The 27465-nt window shown below is 41.6% G+C and overlaps 1 protein-coding gene across 6 annotated transcripts in view; it reads right to left on the reverse strand.

Annotated features, from left to right (window-relative positions):
* STXBP5L (syntaxin binding protein 5L) overlaps nucleotides 1-27465 on the reverse strand; it is a 451518-nt gene that overhangs the window by 11630 nt on the left and 412423 nt on the right. For 3 of the 6 annotated variants that reach the window (XM_075071819.1, XM_075071817.1, XM_075071822.1), the window contains 2 exons: nucleotides 21132-21302; nucleotides 1596-1835 (listed from right to left, as the gene is read on the reverse strand). In XM_075071819.1, the coding sequence (XP_074927920.1) occupies nucleotides 1596-1835; nucleotides 21132-21302 (411 nt within the window). Of the gene's footprint in view, nucleotides 1-1595; nucleotides 1836-9239; nucleotides 9342-21131; nucleotides 21303-27465 lie in introns of all 6 variants that reach the window. The other 3 variants (XM_075071811.1, XM_075071804.1, XM_075071805.1) reach the window with 2 other exon arrangements.

Consider the following 27465-nt stretch of genomic DNA (forward strand, 5'->3'; position numbering starts at 1 on the left):
TTTGCAGCCAGACAGAGATGGTGAATGAGCAGGCTGCAGTTATTAAAAATGTTTCAGACAATCTAACAAAAAAATTCAATAGAAAACAGTAGAATTTAGAGATAAAAATGGCCAATTACAGCATGTATCCCATTCTCTTACCAATAGGATTGTTCTTTACAGTGCAGTTTTTAGTGTCTTTCCAGTCAGGTTTTAAGCATGCAACGGAGGTGGCTCCTATCCTTTCCTTGTCTAATACAGACGACAGTTCTTTACTCCTAAACGTCCTCCCATTATTCCTAGTTAGCTCCCTTTAAAACTGCTAAATAAATCTTGTCCCTCCTTGGTGTTTACCCCCCTCCAGTATCCCCTGTAACCTGTGCCTGTCACTTAGCCAAAATGTGCTTGGCATCTTTCGATCCTTCCCTGGAAATTATCCCCTTCACCCCCTAATCATTTTGTCATTCTTCTCTGAACTCCCTCTGGCTTTTCTGGTAATGACACCCCCGAGCTGATCACAGTATTCCAGCTGGGGCTGGATCAGAGCTGTATGTAGGAGGACTATAACCTCTCTGCTCAGTGACAAAATGCTTTTGTCTAAGCCATTCAAAATTATACTAGCCTTGTTTCCAAGCCATAGCCATGAACTCACGACCAATCTGCTGCCTACGGCTAGCTCCAGGTCTCCACTTTCTGCATTTCCCCGTCTCAGTTAGTGTATGTACTTGCAATTGTTTTTCCTCAAATGCATTAACTTGTATTTTCCAAAACTGAGCCTTGTTTTTTGTTCTCTGCCCTTGTTTCTACTCTCATGGTACGTCCTCATCAGTGTCCATAACTGCACTCAATTGACCATCCTCTGTGTCAATAATCTTGTAATTGTAACCATCATCGTAACTTGGTGGGAAACAAGGGCCTAGTTTATTCTGCCCCTGCTTTTACACAAAGCTGAGTTTTTGTCCTGAAAGCTAGACCTCTCCTAGGAGTGAGACCTGTCTGAGGGGGTCAGTACACAGGACTGAGATCTAATCCTGGCTTTATCATTGGCTCCGTCTTAGCACTGGCCAAGTCACTTATTGTCTGTGCCTGTTGCCTCATCTACAGAAGTGAGAGCAGCTCCCTATGTCACAGGGAAGGAAGAATCAGTTAAGGTGTTTGAAGACCTTTAGATATGAAAATAGCTATTTGTGCTGAGTACTATGAATGCATCTAAAGATACCTTCTACTGGAATTTAGTGACATTTCTGTTGCCACATGATCCATCAAATTCTTGACACGTTCAAGGGAATCCCAGATACACTTTCCCAGGAGGAAATTATCTATTTTTCTAGTCTGGAAAAAAAAGTCTCCTGTTTCCAGTCCTTACAAGGAATATGTGCAGCTCTGTGTAACATCTAATCTTCGTGATTAATAAAACAGACTGTCCCACGTCTCTAAATTACAGCTATCACTGCTACAATCACCTCTTTGTATCTCTCTGTGCACTCAGTGTAATGAACCGGGGGTTAATATTCGCTACATGAGAGATTTTGGTCAGAGAAACCAGATAAAAGCAGATATTTATAATCTCTCCTGCTACTAAGACAGACAACAGGAAAGCAGACAAAAACTCTTACCACTTGGAGACACCATGACCGGTTCTGTCTGCCTTAATTCCTCAGTAGCAGGCAGATTAAGGGAGATGATTAAAACCATACCAAGGCCTGTTCCAACCCACAGACAGGGGGAGACAGCAGAGTCATTCTTCCGTGAAAAAGTCTCCATAAAGTACAAAGCTGTAATTGCTTCCTTGGACTCCTTGTCGATGCTGGAGACACTGGAGCTTCGGGAACGGCTGAAGGTATTTTCCCGGTTTTCTGTATAAATAAGGTAAATACAATCAAGCAGACATAAGATGGCAGGGCTAGAGCACAGACCTAAATGCATCTGAAAATCAAATGCAAACACTCTGTTGTACCTGGACATCACGGACTCGTTATACACTAGGTGAACGTTTTGCTACTTGCATAGTCTTAACTTCCTGCCGGTGCATAAACGACAGTGAGAATGCTGTCAGACCTCTCCAGACAAATCAGGCTGTTAGAAATGGCTGCTTATTACAGAGATCTGCATAGGCTAACCAGAATTTGCTCCAGTCATGGCTCAAGGGATGTCTCCTAGACTCATACATTACATCATTTAAAACGAAATCATCTACCTTATTACAGGACATGAAGTGAGGGCTCAGTGCCAGCATCACGTTCTGTTGCGCATGCCATTTGCCTTGCACCAAACACTGCTATGGCTATGTTCAAAGTAACCCTCCTTAGTCTGTGATGTTCTTGGCAGCTGGCTGGCTGAGAGGAGACACTGATCCTTGAACTGGCCCCTCTTCCAGGCAATGAGCAGGGGAAAGGAATATCATTTAAACCTTCTCACCCCCAATTCACCTCCCACTTCCCATACAATGGAGTGAGAAAGTTGTTCTGCCCCTTAACTGCCTCCATACCATGGGATTGGACCATAAACATTTTTTGTGTATGGTTTCCTTGGGAACTGTGACCACCAGTTAGAAATAGACACACACACACACTCCCCTCACCAAACTCACTGGGAGTCTCCCACAGGGAAGGGCCTCTTTCCAACTCTTCCTGGGGAGGAACAGCATCGAGCTTGGTTGAGTGTTGAAGGCACTGATTTGGGTTATGTTTACTCAGCCTTGTCTATCATCAGACCAGGCAGAATAAGCTGCTCAACACGCCCTTGCTCTGCGTTCACAGGGTGGGAGCAGAGGGGAGGGAGTTGGGGCTGAGAAGAGACTGGACAGTGAAGGATCCAGGAGTGGCATTAGGACGCAGGGAGCAGGAGGTGGCTGCAGCAGGAGGAAGGGGGGTTCATTTTTGGCCCTTTTTCATTTCCTGGCACACTAAGTAGGCAGCTTAGTCTCCCTGACAGCATAGTCTGCATTGCATCTCACTGCTGCTGATCCCTTTCATCTCTAATGCCTTCACCGTGCTTCCTGGACTAGACGAAATCAGGGACCCAGGCTAGTCTTTGCAAGACAGGCTTGGGTCAGCTCTGCAATCTATCTACACCGAGTCAGGCAGAGCCAGAGGCAGGCTGCATCACAACACTGAAAGTTACAAGTGCTTTTCTGCAACACAAAAGGCTAGAGCAGGGGTTGGCAACCTTTCAGAAGTGGTGTGCTGAGTCTTCATTTATTCACTCTAATTTAAGGTTTCGTGTGCCAGTAATACATTCTAATGTTTTTAGAAGATCTCCTTCTATAAGTCTATAATATAGAACTAAACTATTGTTGTATGTAAAGTAAATACAGTTTTTAAAATGTTTAATAAACTTCCTTTAAAATTAAATTAAAATGCAGAGCCCCCCGGACCGGTGACCAGGACCTGGGAAGTGTGAGTGCCACTGAAAATCACCTCATGTGCCACCTTTGGCACACGTGCCATAGGTTGCCTACCTCTGGGCTAGAGGCTGAGAGACTTTGGAACAAACATTTGGAGCTCATGAGCCTGAGACATCTCTAAGTGCCTCAGACTATGTTCAGATACTCACTGGAGTCTAGTTGCTGAGATAACTGGGCGACTATGGATGCCTTCATCAGTTCTATCTGTGCATGGAAAGGGGGCCATCACTGAGGCTGTTGCCTTGCCAAATGTGTGCTCCGCAGCACTGCAGGATCTTAGTCCCCCTCATGCTCAAGAGCAAGTTATGCCTGGTTCAGTTTCCAAGTGCCACATGCTCCCCAGCCAGGGAGTTCACATTCAACTCTCAGTGCAGGTATTAGTGCTGCTGCCTGGTCCTGGCTCAACACTACTGCAGAGACCTGCATAAAAGCAGGGAGTGGCTTATCTGTGAGGCTATATGGGTCTAATTAATACCTTATGAGTGAATGTGCCCAATACCCTCACAGACCTTGCAGCACTCTAGCCATGCAGCGTTGGAGGCAGTTCATCAGCACTGCAGTTGCTGACCAAAGAGCGTTAGTGAAGAGGCTTTGCAGGTGTCCCAGACCCCACAACACAGGGCAGCCCATGATCCCAAACCCCGTTTTCCCCACAGGGTGCAGAGGCTGTATGTATTTTTCCCTTTAGTAGTTGGTATTAATGACAAGAGCATGTAAAAAGCAAACATATTGGTGTTCAAGCTGTGAAAGATGCTGAAGGGACAAATATGTCTGCTCAGTCTGTGTAGGCGACATGAGTGTTTAAAATATGTGATTTGCCATTTGCATGTGTCACAGGACTTTTTCCTTCCTTTAAATAAGAATAAATGTTCCTTGCTGTTGTGCGGTACAATTAACTAATGCCTTTTAGAAGAACTGACATTAACAGGTATAATTTTTGGGACCCCTTTGGGAACATGTCGTGCTGTTTTCCATTAAATACAATATTCAGATTGAATTTCAAAAGCTCAGCATGACACCTCTCTCATGAAAGATTTCTGAACTGAAACACGTAACTTAGGAAAGATCAGAGACCCACTGTGACCTTCCCAGCCTGCTCTAAAATGAAGTCAAAACCCCAGCGCCTCCTGGAATTTAGCTTTATTAACTATCTGATAACGTTCAGTTTAGGCCTCTCCTCAACTGTGCTGCTCCCTCGGGGTCTCACACACCGAAGATCTGCTCTCTCTCTCTCTCTCTTCAGAGAGCCATTCCCTTTTATATAAGTGAGGTATAAAAGCACCTGCCTCAGCCTAAGCCTTACCCAGCAGGATCAATGACTGCTAACAGGGAGGTGTGTTTCACGCGTTAGCAGGAGTGTTGTAATCAAGACATGAGCAGTGATTCTTCCAATCTACTCAGCACCGATAAGGCCTGAAATGGAATCTCGTGCCCAGTTCTGGGCACCGTACTTTGGGAAAGATGTGGACAAATTGGAAAAAGTCCAGAGAAGAGCAACAAAAATGATTAAAGGGCTAAAAAACATGACCTACAAGGGAAGATTGAAAAAACTGGGTTTTTTGAGTCTGAAGAAGAGAAGACTGAGGGGAGAAATGATAATCTAAAAGGTTGTTATAAAGAGGAGGGTGATAAAGTTATCTTCTTAACCACCAATGCCAAGTCAAGAAACAGTGAGCTTAAACTGTAGCAATCAAGATTTAGGTGGACATTAGGAAAAACTTCCTGTCGGGATGGGTGAGCACTGGAACATGTCACCTAGAGAGGCTGAGGAATCTCCGCCTATCATAAACAGATAGTTAAGGGTTAATGTCTCTTTCACCTGTAAAGGGTTAACAAACAGTGAACCTAGAACACCTGACAAGAGGACCAATCAAGAGACAAAATACTTTCAAATCTCGGTGGAGGGAAGTCTTTGTTTTGTGTTGTTCTCTGTCCGTTGTTCTCTCTGGGTTCTGAGAGTGACCAGACGTGCAACCAGGTTTCTCTCCAATCTCTCTGATACAGTCTCTTATATGTTCGAATAGTAAGTACTGTAGATAGGTGGTTTGTCTTTGATTGTTTTCTTTGTTTGCAAATGTGTATTTTAATTGAATTTGTGCTGGGGAGGCTTCTCTCTGTCTCTAAGCTGAAAGACCCTGTACATTTTCAACTGATTTACAGAGAAAATTTTTACTTTTCTTTCTTTTATTAAAGTTTTTTTTTTAAAAGACCTGATTGTTCTTCCTTGTTAAGGCTCAAGGAATTGAGTCTGTACTCACCAGGGAATTGGTGGGAGAAAGGAGGGAAGGGAGGGGGGAAGGTGGAATTTCTCTCTGTGTTAGTCACTGTCTCACTCTCCGGGAGAGAGGTGGGAGAGGGGGGAAAGGTGAATTTCCTCTTTGTTCCAAGATTCAAGGAGTTTGAATCACAGTGATTTCCTAGTGTACCCAGGGAGGAGAGGATCTGGGAGGAAGAAAGGAGGGAGGGGAAATGGTTTATTTCCCTTTGTTGTGAGACCCAAGGAGTTTGGGGTCTTGGGGTCCCCAGAGAAGGTTTTGGGGGGACCAGAGTGTACCAGGCACTGCAAGTCCTGGTTGGTGGCAGCACTACAAGATCTAAGCTGGTAATTAAGCTTAGAGGAATTCATGCTGGTACCCCATCTTTTGGACGCTAAGGTTCAGAGTGGGAGTTCTACCATGACACCGCCACTGGAGGTTTTTAAGAGCAGGTTGGACAAACACCTGTCAGGGATGGTCTAGTAATACTTAGTCCTGCCATGAGTGCAGGGGACTGGACTAGATGACCTGTCAAGGTCCCTTCCAGTCCTACATTTCTATGCAAACACTGCCAGCCTGTTAAAGCCCCTTAGAGCCAATGCTTGGGCATGCACCCTGGTTTTCTCTCTCCTGGACAACCTAACTCCCAAAGCCCCTGCAGTGACCAGAAGACTTGCTATCTGCAATATGTCATTATGCATGGTCATAAACCCCTGGGTGCACCCTGGAAACCAGGACAGACTGAAAGTTTACCCAGGCTCCTTGCATTTCAATGGGGCAGGATAACACAAGCAAGCTGCCCCCTCTCATAGGGGAATTATAGCCTTTGGGTAGGCCGTGGAGTCCTTGTAGTCATAGGGGACCTGTATGGAATCTAATTCCTTAAGGCACTTGAGTCATTTCAAGTCCTCTTACATCAAAGTCTGGGTGTATCATGAGACAACCTGGCAGGTCACCATTCCTAGAGCCCTGCATGGATACAAAATTTGTATCCGCATCCAAGCCATGATCCACAAACATGGTCTACAGCTATAAAACGGATATCCACAGATTTGCAGGGCTCTAACAATTGGCCCTTCCATTTCTATGGGTCCATTTATTACCCACTGGGAGACCAGACCCCTGGCCCCTACTAGACCTCATCTCTCTATTGTCAGTACATCCATGAGGAACAATATTTTTGAATATACCTCTGTTCCTTACATAATACTTAGGCCTGGAGGCTTCCTCCTAGATTCCTGGTGATTGTCCTTTTTCGCTGTGGGCTCAGTAAGTCCATGTGTCTTCCCAAAATTACAGTGCAATATGTAACCCAATTTTCTTACGTGTTCCTTTTCCTAATAAGCAAAACACATAATTCCCGCCCCCCACATCAGTCCCTTCTGTATCTGGCCAATTTTCTGGTTTCATTGCCCACCACTGAGTTCCTGAGTCTTTCAGTTTTCTCCCTAAGAGCTGCTCTATGAACTGTGCTATGGAACTGGGCTGAAACTGGGGCAGTGTGACCTTTCTCACATCTAGGCACTTAATATATATATTTATCTTTTACTCCTTGTACCTCTACTGTGGAAAAGGAGCTAAAAAGATGTTCCAAGACTCACGCTGAGCAGGAGCCAGCAGCTCAAAGGTGACCAGCAGGCCTCAGGGTCACCATCCGGCTTCATGATAGACAGAGAAGGGCTGACGCTCACCGGCAGTCCAGATGGTGGCCATAGGTTAATCAGTCTGTGGAACATCAGCTCCCAAAGTTGTTGCTGCCGTTCTTGTTGGACTCCTTCACAAATTGCCACAAGGCCTGCAACAGCTGTTTGGGGGCAGTCTGGGCCTGTTGCCACTTCTGCCCTCATGTTCTTCAGTTCAAGTTTGCTTCGCTCCCCACCCCCATGCCCCTTGTGCAGAATATGTCAAAAATATCTCACCCTGCGTGAGCAGCCTGCTCTAAAACAAAGTCCACACCATGAGTAGAGTCACACTTACCGCCCTCCTTGGGTTTGACAAAAAACAACAAAACCTTCAGCTCCAACCATCTCCACAGGTGTGGCTGCCCCAGGGCTCCTCCCTCCAGACTGCTCTGCCCACACCTTCATTTCTCTATGTAGAGAGCACTCCCATCTCCCATACACAGGGGACAGTTAACAAGCTACCTGCACCAACGAACTCATTTAACATTTCCCAGCAGCCTCAGTATCTGCCACCAGGTGGGAATGTTTTAGTCAAACAGTGCCAGCCTGTTCTATAATCCTCCACACCGTTAATGTTATCTCACACCTTCCCACTTCCTTCTATGAATGTAGTTGCTACTAATGTAAAATACAGCTCAGCAACAAAGATGACAGACCATACTGTGTTTATTCTGTATTATATTGCTCTGTACCAGGGTTATCAAATATCTTCATTGTATGGACCACTTCTTAATAGAGATTGTTCTGTGGACTGCTCTCCTCCCACTGATGATCATGAAGGCCACTGTCCCTCCCATCTGTGAACACAGAACAGCTCTTTGGCAACTAAAGTAATTGATTACTTGGGACAGTACCCTTAAGAAACGAATGTATTTACAGTTCTCTTTAATGAGTTTAATTTTGTTTTTCTGTCTCTATTTTATTCTTAATTTCACTTCTCCTCCAATATGTTCTGTTCCTCTTTTCAGGGCAAATGTTCCTCTAATACTCCATCCCCTTATCCTGGTCTCTTCCTGCACACAGTACCCTGTTGTGTGGTCCTCTCTCCTCCAAACATGCTTTTTTGCCACTAAATTTCCTTGTGTCCTGGACTCACGGCCTGACAATCAGGCCCCCTCCAGCCATTTCCCCAAGGGACATAACCCCCCACTGCCTCATTTTCTTCTCCCCTGAACAATCTCCTCTTGCTGGTGCCTGGCAGCTCCAGACCCTGGTGGTAGCTCCTGTTTCCTCTTCTCCTCCTAGTAGATGGAGCTATGCTTGCTCTTCCTCCTTGCTTCCAGCTGATTGTATAGATCGCCAGGCTCTTCCTCAATACCTGTAGAAGCAGCTGGAAGCCTGGGGAGAGGCAGCCACCACCACACGAAAAACCAAATCTCCACAGACCACTTAGTATGTGCTTCATGAACCACAGGTTGGTATGGTATACTGTATGGTACCTGTTTATCCATTAGATTGCAAGCAACTGTTGACAGGGGCTTTCTCATTTGAAGCTTACCTACTGCATAGCAGCATTATACTGTGTACATTGATTGTGCCATCTAAACGACTAATCATAAATTCTGAGCTTCAGCGAAGGAAGTAGTAAGCCAATCAGGCGACCTTTGCCCACCTAAAAATAACTCTCCTGTCTCCTCAATGTTCTGCCCTATAGATGGATTAGGTTATTCAGACATGGTTTGACCTACATGAATCAATTGCTGTTTTATAACATTATAACATTAATTCTACTGTTCTAATTTTTAGCAATAGTTAGTTTTGGAGAAACATTTCTGACAAATAAAATTGGTGTATTGTATCTGACTTCACCTGAACGTGGAACCTCTAACTGTTGCCCAGCTCACTGCGACAGAAAAATACAGGATACTTCAACTAACATGTTAGGATAAAAACGAAGGCGGTGTTATCAAGCCTTACCTTTGTCCATCCATGTGTAAGCGGCATAGTGACACTCGTCGTGTGAGAATGTACTGACTCCATGTAATTGCTGAAGCATTGCCCGTCTGGAAATGTAACCTACTGCCACAAAAACGCATGCATTGCAAAAGGACAAGAACAATTGAGCCAACCATCATCATGACATTTATATGAAAGCAGCCCCGAGCAGTTACAGTCCTAGCGCAGTTTTCTTGCCTGACACAGTGGTCCCGCTACAGTGAGCTGGTGACTTTAAAAGAAAGTTTGATTTATATTTTTTGGAATATTAAAAAGGCAATTCAAATGAAACATTTCCCATGCTTTAATTTATAGAAATAAAACCCAAACTTGCAACCTTTATGGAGCAGTCTTAAAATGAATAATGATTTCTATTCTCTTTGGCTTTGTGAAAATAACACCACAGTTTCCTCACTTCCCCATGCAGTCTTAAAAAACACAAGAATGATAATGAAAATGTGAATGCTGCTGACTTACGCACCTAAAGGGAAATATTCTCCTTTCTGTTCTCATTAACTTCTGCAAGAGCTTTGAAAGAGGAATATACCCCTATACATCATCTCTTCCATGAAGGTGGCATGATTATGTCAAAATAATGGAACAAACACTAATGAGGAAGCATAAAATCCTTCATTTTTATAGTCAGGAATTGTGAAAGCAAAAGTATTACGTGATATGAAGAATGAGAGAAAAATACCAGTGACTAAAATGAACCTTCGCACTGTAACGTATACATTCACCATCAGAGAGCCTTACAATCAACACACAAAGCCAATGTTCGGTATAAAAAATCAGGATATTTTGGAAGCAAAGTTACACAGCTGAAAATATTTTTAGGCTCCTCATGTAGGCACTTCTGTAAATTCCAAGCACCAAACATCTGATTTCATGGAAGCCAATGCAAATATTTAAATGTTTTTCCTAAGTATTACTAGTTTGTTTGTAGTAACACAAAACTCTGATAGTCAATATAAACAAACAGTCCTAAAATGAATCTTTAAACATTACTTCACAGACGGTATCATCACACAGACAGAGACTGAATCAAATAATTGATGGCAATGCTTCAGCAACACAGAGGAGCAAAAGGATAGGAACTGACACCACAGGGTATTGAAACACTTAAGAATGCTGCACATAGATCTGAATAAAGAAACATCTCTAAACACATTTTACTGGTGCCATGCTCAAGCTACACTGCATGTTAAAGCAATTCACTAGAAAGCAGCAAGAGTTGTTTTAAGCACAAACAAGTACCACTGGAAAATTAACTGGGAATTTATAGCGAGTGCCCTCCTATGAACAGACTCGGACAGTTTCCTTACTTCAGACTTTCAGTTGTATTGGTAAGTATGTGAACACATTACTGGTGGAGTATCTCCTAAATCAGAGCAATTTTATCCACTAATGTAGAGCTGAATCTTGAGAGATGGTCACCAGGCCCTCACAGACTAACTGTTCAGCAGTTAGTACAGAGATTCTGCACATTATTTGCCATCAGGTTACACAAGTTGAATGCTTGTGTAACTCTACTGAAATCATTAGAGTGTATGGAAATAAAACTGGTGTGAACTGATGGAGAATCAGACCCTCTCAGAAGATACAGACTAAAGGCAGAACATTTGGATCTTTAGCATGATATCACCTGTGTGTGGGTAGGTTCAAGCCTGGGTTTTGGTTCAGTCTATTTTAAAAATAACCAGGAACTGGGAAAGCAAAAATCCCACTTGATATGAAGACAAGACAGAGCTAAACATTTTCACTGCATGAGCTACGCTCTCCATCAGAAATCCTCATGTATTTAATTTGCAAAGATTCCCACATTCTACTGTATGAATCACTCGCCTCTACTTACACAACTGAAGTGTTTTCACATTCAAATTACTATTAATTTGAGCTGAATTTGGATTTCAAAAGCTCCCAGTGTGTGGGCTGTTGAGATCTGGGCGCATCTTTATTCAAAGATATCAAACTCTTTAGAGCTTATATAAGAGACTGAAACTGCTTATCAGAGTCCTAAAATATCCCCTTGTTCTGAAGCACTTTATATTTATGCATGATGCAATTTATATGTCAGGAATGATTTGTGGTAAGTTTTCCATGTAAAACTGCTTCAGGGCAAGGAGAATATAAAGGGTGCTTCAGAAAACAAAGTTCCCTGTTCATTTATAGGGGGATCAAAATATCTCATTTTGTTTCTTGAAGCATGCAACCTAGAGCATTTTAAAATTCAATTTTGGCTCTGCTGGGTTCCCTACCTGCATTTTTGTTTGCAACTAACTATTTTAGGCACCTAACTTTGAAATGTTTCGCATTTGAAAAACATTTAGAATAGCTATACTTGCATAACATTATCATCAAAAATGCAAACACTTCTAAATAGATTCTCCCCTAGCTGTGTGCATATTGCTAGAGCACTGTGCAGATATAAATTTGTATCCACATCCAATCCGCGATCTGCACACGTGGTCTGCGGATAGCCGAATCCGCGGATGCAGATAGCTGCAGATACAGAGCAGATACCTGCAGATTTGCAGGGCTCTACATATTGCTCCACAAACCAGGCTAACTGGAGCTATAGAGACAGTGAGGAGCCTCGAACTGTATGCTTCACAAATTCCTTCAGATATTGGAAAACAATTTCTGCCTCGTATAATTAATTGCTCGTAAGTGAAACAATTGCAAAATAAAACCCTCAAAGCACAGTGCAAAACAACAATCTCAATATTCAGCTGGGTCTAAAGTGTTTCATGAGATCATCTGAATCTGGGAATGAAACAGACAGTAATTTGTATTAAAATTAAGCAGACATCAAATAACTGTAGGATAGCAAATTTCTTTTATTTTTGTTCACTTTAAAAGTAAGGAAAATGTGATATGTACATGAGCTTTCTACACAGCTAACAAGATCATTTAAAAATCTAACTAGAAGAACCGTACTGAGAAACTATTCCCAGAACAACAAAACCGCTCTCCCCAACTGTCCTCTGCTGTTGTTTACTTAGAGCCAATTGAGTAGTATGCTGTTAATATTTGAATCAGGGGCTTCCCCTTTGCCTGTGAATAATCCCCAGGCACCCAGGGGATATCCATTCATATACTTTCATAGAGGAGGCAGGAGGGAATGGGAAGAATTTGTTTGTTTTCCCATTTAAAGTAAAAACACTTTCTCATCAAATCCATAACAAAGGAAGGATGCAATACTGTTGGGGCAAATTGCATGTTGTTGGAAATGTTTATATTTCATTTTTGAATAACATATGGGGTACACAGCACAGTGCTCAAGTTGGGTAGTTTGAAATCAAGCACAGGGAGATGAAGCCCTGGTAGGAGGTGCTGGAATAGCCTGCATGGGACAGTTTTTGACTTTTTGGTGAAAAGTTCTGTTCCAAAAGGTACAAAATTTCGTTCTTCAGACATATTTATCTGACACCCAGGGCTAAGTCACTTCTGACAGGAATGAGCTAGCAGGGGTCAGAGATAGGGGTTGAGACCTACAGAGGTACTTAGGTGCCTAAACTCAAGACGTAGGCACCTAAATTCCAGTTTTAGGTACCAACGGCATCCACAGAACTCCCGCTCAGCTGCTGCCTAGTTCTGTAGGTGCCCAAACTCACTCAACGCCTAAGTGTTTGCCTCTGAGCACACACACTGCTGCCTCCCTCTAGGTGTTCAGATGCCCACCTCTCACCTAATCCCCAGAGCAGTCCACAGACTGCTGGAAGACAGGCAGAGGAGTTCCGTTCTCATCCATGGGGCCCAATCTGGTAGGTGTTCTCACAGGCTGCCCACTGGATCATGTGCCATTCATAATCTGCCAGAAGGACTGGTACTACAATATTTGTACATTAACAGAGAGCCTAACATCTCAGTTGATGCAGACTCCCACAAATTGGAGAGTCCTGTTTCAAGAAGATTGCCCCGTGTCACGTGCTTCCAAAGTGCTAACTAAAACACAACAGAATTAAACTCAGATTGAAAAAGAAACACCAGCATTTTTTGCGGTTGTGAGTGGTTTCAGAAATATGTTTATGGGTAGAAATTGGTCAAGATGGAGACAGGCCCTAAACTTTTGGAAGCCATGTAACAGACACCATGACCCAAAGCAACTGCAGAAAATTATAATGGAATTTCAAAATATTTGTTAAATGTAAAATACAGGGCATGCAAGGAGCTTCTTATAGTGGTCATGCTATCAGGAGTGCCTATAAAAAATGAAAGGAGGAGATACAGATAGGACAGCAAATGTGAAAAATTGGGATGTGGGTGGGAGGGAGGTAGTAGGAGCCTATATAAGAAAAAGACCCCAAAATCGGGACTGTCTTTATAAAATCGGGACATCTGGTCACCCTAGCTGCAGAAGGAGTTTGGAGCAAATTTGATTCAAATACTAGCTATTTCCAAAAGAAAATCTGATAAGCTCAGACAAGAAACACAAATTAACTCAAACTTACAAAAATTTGAATAATTCTACACTCATGGCCAAAATAAGTTTTTATGCTTAATAACTTTTTATTGGGCCTATAGAAATGATAATTCATTGTACCTGCCTGTGGTTTCCAGATGAGTTAATTACACAATTCATAAATGGTTCATTTTGGCAACTCTCACTGATGGGTCAGTTCAAGTATACCATGTCACAGCCTTAAAATGTAGAATTAAAAGGATTATCACAAATAGCACATAAGCAGAGGCAGATTAAAGCAATCTCTACTTAGCACTGTTAGGGAAGTAAACACACCTCACAATGCCTTATTACAATCATTTGTTCAGAGAGATAGAGGTAGGAGGAAAAGAAAAATCTTAGTATCAACATCTAACCAGACTTTTCAGGCAAAGACAAGTAACCTTGAAGTAGTAAAAAAAGACACCATACAGCAGAAAACTAGAGCAGATGAAATACTACAACAAGAATGCCAGTTATTCCACTGCAAGTGGGAGAAAATGTAAGATTTCAAATACAAAGTGGCTGGCACCTGCCAAAGTAACAGGTATACCATCTGCCTCCACAGTCTTGTCATGAACACATGAAAGTTAGGAGGAACAGAAAACAGCTACACAAACCCAAGGAGGCACGTCATTTTCTGAAGATATCCAGAATGCTACTGACAGTCAGGACCGGTGCTTTCATTTAGGCAACTTAGGCAGTCGCCTAGGGTGCCAGCATTATTGGGGAGGGGCGGTTTTTCCGGGATCGTTCAGGGTAGCGGCAGCGGCGTCATTGAGTGCGCAGTGTGCCTCGGGATTCTGCGGGTCTCGCGGCTCGTGACTGCCACAGGCATTTCTGCAGACGGTTCACTGGTCCCGCGGCTCGGGTGGACCTGCCGCAGGCATGCCTGTGGCAGCTCCACCAGAACCGCAGACCAGCAGACCCTCCGCAGGAATGCCTGCGGCAGGTCCACTGGAGCCGCGGGAGCCGCGTGCGGGGCGGAGAAATGGCCCGGCGCCTAGGGCACCAGAAACCCTGGCGCCAGTCCTGCTGACAGTACATCTATGCTGATGGAGTTAACAGCCCTGCAATCAGCCAATGGCAGCTCCACCCCATTAGCTAACAGCCCTCTCTAGACAGAACCTTTCAGAGAACAAGTGGTTGTGTGATCAGAAAGTCATGAAGGTTTAAAGACAGTAGTTATTGACAAATCTCCAAAGGCATTTCTTAGAGTTGCTTCTAGTCTATTACAAAGGAGACACAGAGAGCTCTCCCATGGCAACCTACTTTTGTTCTTTAATGTCAGTGTTTTCCTTAATCTAAAGTAAAAAAGCATTTGAGACTGAAAGTGCATGTGGTCTTTTATGTACAGAAACAGCACACACACCTGGGCCAGTTCATCCCCACAGAGACCAATATTCAGGTTCAGATCTCGCCTGCTCCAAATGGACTGGGATGGCTCTGCGGTACTGTCCCTCAGACTCTGTTAAGGATTCTCTGTACTCTCTAGGATCTGTGCAGGGGAAGGACTCAAGGTAGGCCAGGTGGGAATGCAAGTCATCTCCACAGAAGATATGTGAAAAAGTTAATACAACCCCAACCTTTACTGACTTTTTTTTGTGAGCACTCTAGAGTTCCCAGGAGTTGCTGCAATCAAAGCGTAAAGATGGCTGAAACTCAGAGGTGGAGCAGGGCTAGAGACTCTCTGGCCAGGTGACTCTGGCCTGCCAGAAGATCTATCAAGTTTGCAGCAAACCACATTTTGCTTTATGGAACGAGACAATATGAAAAAATTTCTTTACAAAGTGTCCTGTCTTACTGCTTTTCACGAGGGGAAGGGAGAATCTGTGTCCTTGGATTTTTTTTTATAGACGTTGATATTTAAAGGCACACTGCTAGGTCAAATTTGGACTCAAATTTAGATTTTAATCAAAATAAGCTTTTAATAAAAATTAGATCAATAACAACATTTTCTGATGCTTGTGTAACTTCAAAAACAACAAATGTTCCCTTTTAGTGTTTTCATCTTGGACAAAGCCTGAAACTGACTAGTCTAGTTTCAATGTCCAATCAGAGAAATGAAAAAAAGTGTCTACACCCATAAATGGTGAAATGACACCAACAGTATAAGTTGTGAAATGTGCATTAGGTTTTAAAAATTCTGTAATTTTCAATAATCCTAGGTGTCATTTATAACATGAGAAAGGAAGTTTGGTTTTATTTAAGACACATGATTTTTAAATTCAAAGAGTCTCAGTAACCGTTAAAAGGATTGAATTAGAAAATTAAGTGCAGCAATGGAATTTGGCTTTGCTATAGCAACAGTTTCTGATACAGTGCAAATAAGTAATAGTTTAATTAACACAAGCAGGAAACAGGTTTATCGAAAGTGTGAGAGAGCATGATTATCCAGAATTAATAACAGGCTGTTAACAGCCTGCAAGATTCTCCTCATACTTGTCCTGTTAGAACCAGGTATCAAAGGTTCAACTAGCAAGTTTACTGTTACAGCTGTGAAAAGATCACATTTCTGAAAACTGATAAGCCAAAAGGCACATTGGAAAAACTTATCGAATTTTAACTGAGAAATTTTAATGTCACAAAGGGTGTATCAGATGTCCAGGAACAAATATTGACAAGGACTATCACTACGACAAAACTATCAGATCTATACATTATTCTTTTGGAAAAACAGGCTCTGAAGCTGAAATACTAACCATACACAGTATTTGAAAAGGCATCCCATTTTGACTCTATTCTGAGTCAAAAGAGGCTTTAAAAAAAACTCTACTTATATCTGAAAAGAGTTTTATTTTAAAGCTTTCACACCAGCTCCAAGAAGGCAAGGGAGAAAGATTTTAATGCAATAATTATAAAGATCAAGTCATAGTCACCATTGCTTTGTCACTACAAGACATTTTAGTTTTGAGTTGTGGTTGTTTTAAAGAATCTGTAAAAGCCTACAATTCTTTATGAAGCTGAAGAGTTTGAAACAGCTAAAGAGGAATAAGAAAGAATAATTTTCTTCCCTCTCTCACATGCCAGTCTACTTAACAGGGAGGTTCATCAAAAATGTTTTTTCTAGATAAGGAATCCCCTTCTGCATGCCAGTTCCTCTTAAATAAACAGGCAAGTGTTAGCAAAATATTTTCAAGGTGATAGCTGGGGGAAAATATACACTCCTACATACGTTCACATGAAAAACATCAAAGAAACTGCTGGAAATATACAGACTATTTTTTCATTGTGTTGAAAGGTCAGGTCATAGTTATTATTGTAAAGCAGTGTGGGAAGAACTGGTTGATTTATTGTTTTAATATATTTTGTGTGGTTAGTCACAGAACTTGATTATCTTTTTCATCAAATCAATGATCAAATGGGAGAAACAGCAGGAACTGGAAGGAGAAATTAAAACAACAGACACTATTAGTGCAGTAGGGGTTTCCTTAAAGACACCAAATTACACATAAGTAAGAATCACCCAACTTTACCATGGCAGTATATTTATTACTTCTGAAAATTGCTTAAGTTATTTAGATAGTCATCTGTAAGGACCCACTGATGTTCTACTAAAGCTAATGATACTGGAATAAATAAAATATTACCTAATGTCTCCATTCTGATTTGGAAACACCACAGGCTAGATTCACAAAAGGATGTAGCTGCCTAAATGCCACTTCAGGCACCTAAATCCCAGAATCAGGTAGCACTGGGATTCACAAAATCCCCACTCAGCTACCGCCAAGCCCTAGTACCTAAACTGGCTTGGCGCCTACTTTTTTGAAGTAGAAGTTCCCTAAGTTTCTGCCTCTGAGCATATGGACTGTAGCCCTCATACTTGGAGGTTGGCTGCCTAAGCCCCAGTGTAATTCACACACTGGGTGAAGACAGGTGCTTCTCAGGATAACTCATCTACAGGGCCTGATCTGGTAGGTAGGCTCAGACTTTACCTAGTGGATGGGGTCCCTACAGGCAGCAGCCTGGAGTTAGTTCTCCAAGAAGGGCAGGGCTTAGCACCCATCCCTCAGCTTAGCACATCCTACAGGCTATTTTAGGGAGGAAGTTGCCTATCATACTGGCTTTTGTGAATCCCCGTTCTAATGTGCCCATCTCTCCCTACTCATTGTATGGGGAGCCTAAGTGCCTAACCCAGGCTTTGCAAATCTCAGTGATTTTCTAGGTGCCTAAACGTTTGACATGATAATGCTCAGTGTCGCAGTACCCAGGTTCCTTTGTGAACCTAGCCCATTTCTCTTTTTGTGAAGTATCAAGTGAACAAAATCTATATTTTATTCATGTGCGGTCACCACTTCAGAGCACAGGTAGTCAATTCCTCCAAATTACATGTGCCGTTTATTGTAGCATAATTTCCTAAATAGTGGATGAAAGATTGACATCCAGTTGTGAAAAGCTTAGCAAAGCTTTTTAATGGCTTGGCCAAATGGAGCCTCTATTTTGATCAATGTCTGAAATATAATGAGCTCATCTGGACAGAAAATGTATTCGCAGCATTTTCTTTGCAAAGTCTTTTTTTTTTTTAAGCTACGACCCTCGCAGGGCTCACATCACTTTTGGCAGTAGTGTTTAATACAAAACACTACCGAGATGAATAAAAATATGCCAAAACAATGTCTGAGGAAGAATTCCTACATATCAGTCATTTGATGCAGATCAATTACTAAACTGAAACTCAAAAGAGCTAACACAGTAGCAATCTGTTAAATGTTTAACCTAGTTAAATGGAAATAACATCCTAGGTTTATATCAAAATAAGGATTCTTATTAAAAAAATCCATCCCATTATTAATATGAGAATGAAAAGTACAAGAAGGCTGTTCTTTTTTACTATATATATACTCTAATAACTTGTACGCATGTATGTGTATATATATATAAAAACATCATATTACACATTAATAGAATATACCCTGACCAACTCTTCTGCTGTTAACTATGACAGAGAATAGGCTGTTAAAGTCAATTCAGTGACATTAGTGAGAGCTGCAGTACCATTTCACTGACATCACTGATACCTTTAAGTATTCTTTTGTTGACATCCAGGAAAGCTAGACTACCCTTTCAGTGACAAGAGAAAGCTAAATCATTACCTGTGGAAAGTTTTAAAACTTTTACCATCTCTGTAAAGTGCTTTGAGATCTACACATAAAAAGTGCTAACTATGAGCTCCATATTAATTAAGTATTACAATATACTATATTGTAATATTAATTATTATTAGCAATAACTAACCTGAAGAGAACACCCAGGTTAGTTCATGAGTGAAGTCTGCTCTTATTCATAAGCTGTTTACAATAAATTCATTAGAGCTCTCTAAGTTTATCTTGGTACTGTACTCACTCCTGAACTATCTAGTAGTCTGTATTTACATTTGAGCTTATGAAGGGCATATTCTTTGAACGAGTTATTTCCTTTGATAGGGAACTGGAAGATCACACTTTCTATGTGGAGAGACTGTAGTGTGATTTCATGGGTTTTGGGTTTTTTTTTGAGAGAGATCAGGATTTCTGGGTCCCTCCTTCAGTGACTCTACATTACATTAATTTTTTCTCTAAATGTAGTTCCTTTGGAAGTGATCAGTGTTGCCCCTTAGATCAGCTGGATGGAGTTCCTTAAGAAGAATGCAGCGTGCTTTCTCTGCACAGAATGCTGCGTCCACCAACCTGCCTTCCGTGAGCCCATGAGTTTGGGACTTGCACTCTAATCCTTAGCAGGTCACCATCTTGGGATAACAGTCCATGAGATAATTTAATGGGATAATGACATGATTCATGAGTTCATTTCCATACTGTCAGCTTCCGTAGATCCTACACAGTGATCTCTTCTGTCTTGCTGTGGTGTGATTTCAAACAGCCATGGAGAAAAGGATCAGCAGTGATTCCTCTACTTTATCACATCCTAATTAATAAACTCTGAAGATCTAGCTATCAGAAATATTAAATAAAGGGGGCTCTGATGTTCTATCCATTTCCTGTATGTAGAGGGATCTTTTTACATCTGGGAACAAAGGTATTTTCTACAGTTTGTATTTAAAAGGGGCATCAACAGGCTCTGTGGGTGAGATCATCACTCTCACACTGTCCCCCATACAACGGGTGAAAGGACTGAGGCTGTAAAGTGGCTCTAAGCGCTCTCATTCTGACTCTGGGAGAATTACCCTGGTGCAGGCATTGCTGAACACAGGCAAAAGGCCATCTTCCAATGATCTCCTTGCACGCCATGGTGTGGAGGGCATACTGGAGGTGATGCGGGGGGCAGAAGGGACATGTCGTGGGTGGGACTGCAGCATTGCAGAGACTCCAGGGAGTGCTATGGCCCAGAGGGTAGCCCTGGGAAGTGTCGTTACTTAAGCAGATTGGAAATTCTGTGGCAGCCTCATTTAAGTTAAAAATCAAATTTTTAATAAGTGAAATATTAAAATGAATAAGAGTAATATTATTGGTAGAAGAGTTTATTTTGATATTACATTTTTTTCAGTTGCTGACTGCCAAAGCATTTTGTAAGGACAACACGTTGTGTTGTAGAAGCTGTGGAGCGTGTGGGGGAAGCTGCAGGCTTGGTGGGTGAGAGATAATTGGGAGTGACAGCATCTCACAAGGCACAGGAGGTGTTCTGCGGTTATGGAAAAAGCACATTAGCTGGATGCTTCTGTTTAAAATGATAGGCACTGAAACAGCAATGCTGACATTTAAATGGGCATATTTGAAGTTTCGCACTTAACCCACTGACATGAATGGGACAGTTTACATTCCTCAGAACTGTGGTTTGAATGTGTCTGAACACTCAGGTAGACAACACTGCATGGCTTATACTTAGTTCAAAACCTGGAGGCTGTATTCACAAACATAAGTGCTCAAAACAAATTATTTTAAAGAAAGTTTTGATTCTGAACTACAATTCTCCAGCAAGGGGTAAATCCCATGGCCAGGGAATTGCAGAATTTACAGCCTTTAATTATATTTAATACCAAAGAATAATACAATGTGTGAGCAAAGGTTAAACTCTCAGTCTTATAAATATATTTCTCATTTTTCAGACTATTACTCGTGAATAAACAGGGATCAGAATATTTTAAGCTTTTGAGGTCACTGGCTGTCAGAATTACTGTACATAAATTCTGATGAACAATCATTTTTCTTGAGCAAAGCTTCCAGGCTCAAAAAAAATGGTGGGAGGGCTGAGAGAGTTTCAGGGAGTTTGGTATACCGCATCTGTAGGTAGCACAAAAGTCAGCAGCAGGCTGGCTGGTTAGTAACAACAGTAAAACACAGGGATCATTCTAATTCTAAACAATTAAATGAAGACAGCGGTTTAGAGAAGTGACTAAGACAGGGATCATGCTAAATAGCGTGTAACCAGTTTACATTCACATCTTGTGGAAAAGTGAAATTAACACATACCTAATGAAAACGTTCATTGGCACTCACCTTCTGTTGTGACTGGAAGGGAAATCTCCATGCAAGCCGCAGACTGTGCTTTTCTAAATGGGGGCCTCCCAGGCCCTCGGCGATTTGATTTCGTAACATCTGCGCTAGAGAGCCGTTTTCCAGAGCTGCAAGTCTGGGAGGTTGGGCTTGTACAGTGCCCGTTTACATGATCTGTGAAAAGAACGACAAGGTCCAAGGTAAAGAGGCAGCTTCCAATATTCAGAATGCAAGGGAGGTGTAAATGTGATACTTGAGAATAATTTAAGATGAAACTTCCCACAGAACTGTATATTTGTTCTGCAAGTACAGTATAGATTTGTGGGAATGACTTACCATTTCCTTAGGAGTGTAAATATTTTATAAATTTAAAGAGGTGTGTACAACTGAAGCCTTCTGGGCTGACTCTTCCCTCACATCCCGTTCACAATGGTGTAACTCCACTGACTTCACTGCTAGGCAAGAGGAAAATCTGACCCACTGTTTCTAGATCGGATGTTACTGTACATGCTAGTTATACATATTGGAGACCCTGGATCCCTAGGTCTTCTCTGGACCTGCATATATAGACACTTAAGTTACGGGTGGTAAGGCTTAAGGGCAGCTTTTGTATTGCATCTTATAAGCATAGACAGCATGATTTTGAAAACCATCCTTCCTTTTAATGTAAGTAACTAATTATGGGTGGAGTTTACTGTAAGAACAAATTATTGCAGATAGACATCTAACTGTCAGATATGCAGATGCAGTGTAGCCTATGCCTAACTGTCATTCTTTGGGGACATTAAAAAATAGGCGATAATATCTCTGAGTGTTGTATTATATTCTCTTTATACTCCATTCTATTTATATTACATGTGTTTATTTTACTGGTGGACTACAGCACATATCATCTTAAGGTAACATACCGTTTCCCTAACTTATACATGACAGTCTGTCTGAATGCCATTTTTCTCCTGTGATGTAAGGATCTGAAATCAAATACACAGTCTTGGAAGTATTGTGATGGAGGTACTTAAGTGCAAAAAATGCTGACTATTTTAAAATAAAAATAGAACTCGCAACTCCTGTCGCTGAATCTTACAGTGGAGCACAAGAGCTGGATGAATAATTCACAACAAATATCTGATTTGTGAAATCCCACCTTTGTTCCTATTTGGGAATAAGCAAATCACAACATTTTTAAATGGACATGTTATTTAAAACTGGTCTTGATTTTTATTTATTTATTTATTGCAGTGAATGATTCTTGGTCTGCAGATCATTCAGATTTACTATCAGATACATTGTTTGCAATTTGCACTGTAACTTATGCAAACAATAAATACAAAAAAAATTTAGAACTATGCAAATATGCACAATAATTGTAATTCACAACAATACCCATATGTATCATGACCATATAAGTAGCTTTCCCAGACCTGAAGAAGAGCTCTGTATAAACTGGGAAGCTTGTTTCTTTCACCAACAGAAATTGGTTGAATAAAAGATATTACCTCACCCACTTTGTCTCCCATATATGTAACGACAGAGCTGGACCATCTGCCTTTATTTGGATCTTAGATTATTTATATCTTTATAATTAGATCATGCAAAACTATGCTCTGAAGTATCTCTAGCCTATGTTTGCCAGATGCTGGGAATGGGCTGCTGTCATAAACATTCAGCTATGGATAGCATAAAATCCCTCCTGAGCAGCTGTACTGAATCTTTACCTGTAAGGGGTTAAGAAGCTGAAGTAACCTGGTTGGCACCTGACCAAAAGGACCAATAAGGAAAGAAGATACTTTCAAATCTGGGGGGATGTTTTGTTTGTGCTCTCTTTGTTCTTCCCTCTCTGGACGGGGAGAGAGAGAGAGCAGGCAGGAAAAAACATCTCCCGAAAACATAACAAAAGTGAACCATCTAAGATTACAAAAATTGTAAGTAAGGGCAAGGAAATGCATTAATTATCTTTTGTTTTAGCTTGTAAATTTCTCCTATGCTAAGAGGGAGTTTTATTCCTGATTTTTTGTAACTTTGAAGTTGAGCCCAGAGAGGAGTCCTCTGTATTTTAAATCTTTTTATTACCCTGTAAAGTTACCTTCTATCCTGATTTTTGCAGGTGTGATTCTTTTATTTTTTCTTTAAATAAAATTTTTCCTTTAAGAACCTCATTGATTTTCAGTGTCCTAGAGACAAGGAGTCTGGTTGGTACGCACACTATTCTCAAGTCTCCCCAGGAAAGGGGGTTAAGGGGCGTAGGGGGATATTCTGGGGAACTAGGGACTCCAAGTGACCCTTTTCCTGAATTTTTGTCTAAATCATTTGGTGGTGCCAACAATACCATCCAAGGACAAGGAAAGGATTTGTGCCTTAGGGAAGTTTTTAATCTAAGCTGGTAGAAATAAGCTTAGGGGGTCATTCATGCGGGTCCCCACCTCTGTACCCCAGAGTTCAGAGTGGAGAGGGAAACCTGACAGCTGCAAGGGATGGATCAGTTGATGATTACCTGTTCTGTTCATTCCTTCTGAAGCACCTGGCATTGGCCACTGTCAGGAGACACGATACTGGGCTGGATGAACCCTTGATCTGACCCAGTATGGCTGTTCTTATCTCTATAAATTTTGTATAAAAACCTCACATTTCATTACTTCTCTCAGTACCAAAGTTTCACAATATCTAAGAAAATGATAAATTTTAAAATACCAAGATAAGGTTATTTCAATATTAGACAAACATACTAATTTAAAAGAACACTATAAAGGTTGCAGAGTCAAGCACTCAAAAGTTAGGAAATGCCAGAATTAAGATTGTTTGTGCCACCTCAGTTCAGCCCCCTAACATACAGTCTTTAATTAACATATATTAATTGTTACAAACAATTTTTCCCAAAGGACTCCTGCCTCACTCAGTGCACAGGATATACCATGTTCACTTAGTAAGCAAGCTATTCAATATTTTGTTTTCTCCTCATTGTTCAGTGCGTAGTCCCAAGCCTTACTTACTGCATACTATTCAAACCCTGATCTGAAGACAGAATTATTAATATCCTCATAGGTTTTTCTATGTGTGCTCAACATTATAGAATCTGTGTGCATCACAAATATTAATTAATTTATTGTCACAATACCCCTGTAAGACAAGGAGATAGTACTATCCCCATTTTACAGATGGCGAGGCAGAGAGAGATTAAGGTCAAAAGTATTCAATAATTTTGGGTGGACTTGGTTTTTCAGAGTAGAATTATGTAGAACTTTATATATTCAAGCATGGCTCCCCCTGACTTCAGCTGCAGAAGTGAGTGGAGCTGGGCAAAATTTTGTCAGCAAATAGTAAATTCACCAAAAAAGCATGTTCTCTTCCGTCCATTTTCCCCAAACTTGACCACTTCTACCCTGTCCCCTCCAGTCTGTCCCTGTCCAAGTCCTGTCCCTTTTCCACATCTGGCTCCTTATCCCAGTCCCACTCTCCACTCCTGAGACTTCTCATCCCAGTCCCAGTCTCTTTGCTCAGCCAGGTTCAGTTCCCTGCTCCCCAATGTTGGCCCACTCTGTACCTCCCCTCCTCCCATGCACTAGTTGCCAATCCCAATCTCCCTCCTAGTGCTCCTCATCCAACCTCAGTCGCCCACCTCCACCCTGGACTCCTCGTCTCAGTATCTTGGCCCAATCAGTCCTAGTTCTGCCCCCGCACACCACCCGTCAGATTTCTCTCTCCTCCCATTTGTCCCTGTACTCCACCCCGCAATGCTTCCTAGTCTCAGTTTCCTTGTTCAGCCAGTTCCAGGCTCTCCCCTAACTCGTTACCCAATCTCAGTGTCCCTCCAGCAAACTAGGTCCCAGTTGTTCCCCCATTTCCTCACTGGCTCCTACTCCCAGTCTTTCCCCCTCTACAGCTCCCAGTCTCAGCCTCCTGGTTCAATTAATCCCAGCCTCTCCTCCCCCGGTTCTCTCTCCCAGTCTCCTTGCGCAGCCAAGCTCAGTCTCCCACATGTCTCAGTCTCGTTGCCCAATCAAGCCCAGTTCCCCCCTCCAACTTCCAGTCACAATTATTCTCCCCCAACTTCCAGTCCAAGTCTTATCAGGGTCCTTATCCCAATCTATTCCTTTCCTTCCCCTCGGTCCTGCATTCAAATTAGATGGCTTCCTCCTCCTTCTCACTGTCTGGGAGTCAGCCAGAGAGTCACTGATAGCACAAAAAAGACAGTTTCATTTCTCTCAGTTCCAGTGCCCATCCCTATCTCATCCCAGAGCAGCCATTATAAGGAAAGTCCAGCTTCAACCCTGCAGCCCTTTTGTTTTGTGAGGATGGTGCATGAGCAGTCCAGTCACATACAGGAGCTGTGACAGGATGGAGCCCGCTCAATGAAGAAAGAATCTTTTATGAATTTAGCTGTTAAGCTCTTGCAAGTCTGAGTATATGCAAACTGCAATTTTTCAAAGAATTATAACTTGGCCAAATTTGGGCAGATTTTCACAGGGCTGCCAAAAGGCACATTCCTGACACAAAGGCCACGTCCCTGCCAAATTTCTACTCCAAAGCATGAGGGCTCTAGAGTTTCCCCAAAGAAAAGGTCTCAAGAATTTTTGAACATAGGCAAGACAATATATTTTTCTCTAGCTTCATTCCTGGAAACAGCTGGACTCTTTTGGCTGAAATTTCCCCTGAAATTCAGCCTGAGGCACACATCCAGAATGGAAAATTTCATCCTAAACAATTAAAGTTTAGCAAAGTTAAAAGCAATTGAAAGCAAGGTCTTATAATAGGAAGTGTTGGATAATCTTTATAGCAGGCAGTGCTACCAGCTCCATCTATAATTATCTAATTAGTTAATAAGATGTTCTACAGTATGGAATATAATTTGATGCGCTTAGTTGAAAGTTGACTAAAATGTGGTAAGCCCCACATTTTCTTCAAATGATTCTGCTGAAGTTGGAGGTATGAAGAGCTCTGCCACAAAAAAACCAGAGCATTCAGCCCCCAGAATCCACAGATCTTAGAAGGTTGCACTGTGTCCTGAGCTCCTAACACAGCTGCACCATAACGCACAGCTTTCTGTCTTCAAACTTTAGTTTGTGTAAAGGAGTTTTGGCATGATAGCTCATTATCTCCAAGGGGATCTTAGGAAAGGGTGAGGAATACATCAGAGTAAAATGAGTGAAATTTTACAGAAGCATCAATAGTATTTCTAAGACCCTTTTCCTGTGTGTTGTACAGAATGGATAAAATTTCTCTAGGCTTGTGATTTTACTTAATACATCAAACTTTAATAGACTTTCCCCTCTCTCATAATATGCTTCTTAGACTCAATTTGTATTCAGGGCCTAAAGGAGTTAGGTGCCCACATTCCACTAAAAATCCATGGAAGTTGTGTGCCTAACTCCAATAGGTCTCTGAAAATCCCATCCGGTATAAGCAAGGCTGGTTCTTTCTCACAGCATAAATCAGATTTTAGGAAGTCCAGTGATTATAATTTTGAATTCTGACCCATTACTGCTCACAGAAATTTCTTCAAGAATTGAACTTGATGAAATTTAGAAGAGCCACATTAGAGTGTGATGGGGAATTGAGTGATGGTTAAAAAAATTTCATACCTCTATATTTTACACTGTTCTAGTCTGCTAATCAAATACAATTTTAAGTTAAACTTGACTTCAATGACCTCACACATATGCTGATGCAGCTTCCGATATATTGCATTATTGCTACATTGTTACTAAAAGACTGTGGGGAATCAGCAAGACATAACCTAGCATGTTCACACGGAAGAGAAAATTACATAATTGTATTTGAAAAGGAATTCCTTGTATGTTGTTATGGTACAAGGTGAATGTTAGAGAATTCTTCGGAAGGAAATTTAAATTACAGTTTGAAGGGAGATCTCTCACTGCATTATATGAAACACTATGAATTATATGCTGAAAGGGAAAGCAATATTGTAGTTTAAAGGGAGTTTTCTATAGTACAGTTTGAAAATTAACTTGATATAATATGATCTCAAAGAGTGATGCAGATAGGTGGTCAGATTCAACATTTACTCTAGTTTTATGCTGATTTAACTGCCCTGATTTCAGTAATGAATGATCTAGAAGTAAATGAGGTCTATTGGAAATGAAATGTTAATGACAGGAATCAATGTGCCACAGAATCTCTCAAAAGGGATTGCCTGTGAAGAAGCAAACAAATTGGATGTCACAGGGCTGGCTTTAGGAACTGCAGGGCCTGATTCGAATACCCGGCGGTGGTCTGGGTCTTGGGTGGCACTTTGGCGGCGAGGGGTCCTTCACTTGCTCCGGACCCTCCGCTGCCGAAATGCCGCTGAAGACCCGGAGTGAGTGAAGGACCCTCCCTCTCT

The sequence above is a fragment of the Chelonoidis abingdonii genome, chromosome 1 (assembly GCF_003597395.2).
Source record: "Chelonoidis abingdonii isolate Lonesome George chromosome 1, CheloAbing_2.0, whole genome shotgun sequence".
Taxonomy (NCBI): domain Eukaryota; kingdom Metazoa; phylum Chordata; order Testudines; family Testudinidae; genus Chelonoidis; species Chelonoidis abingdonii.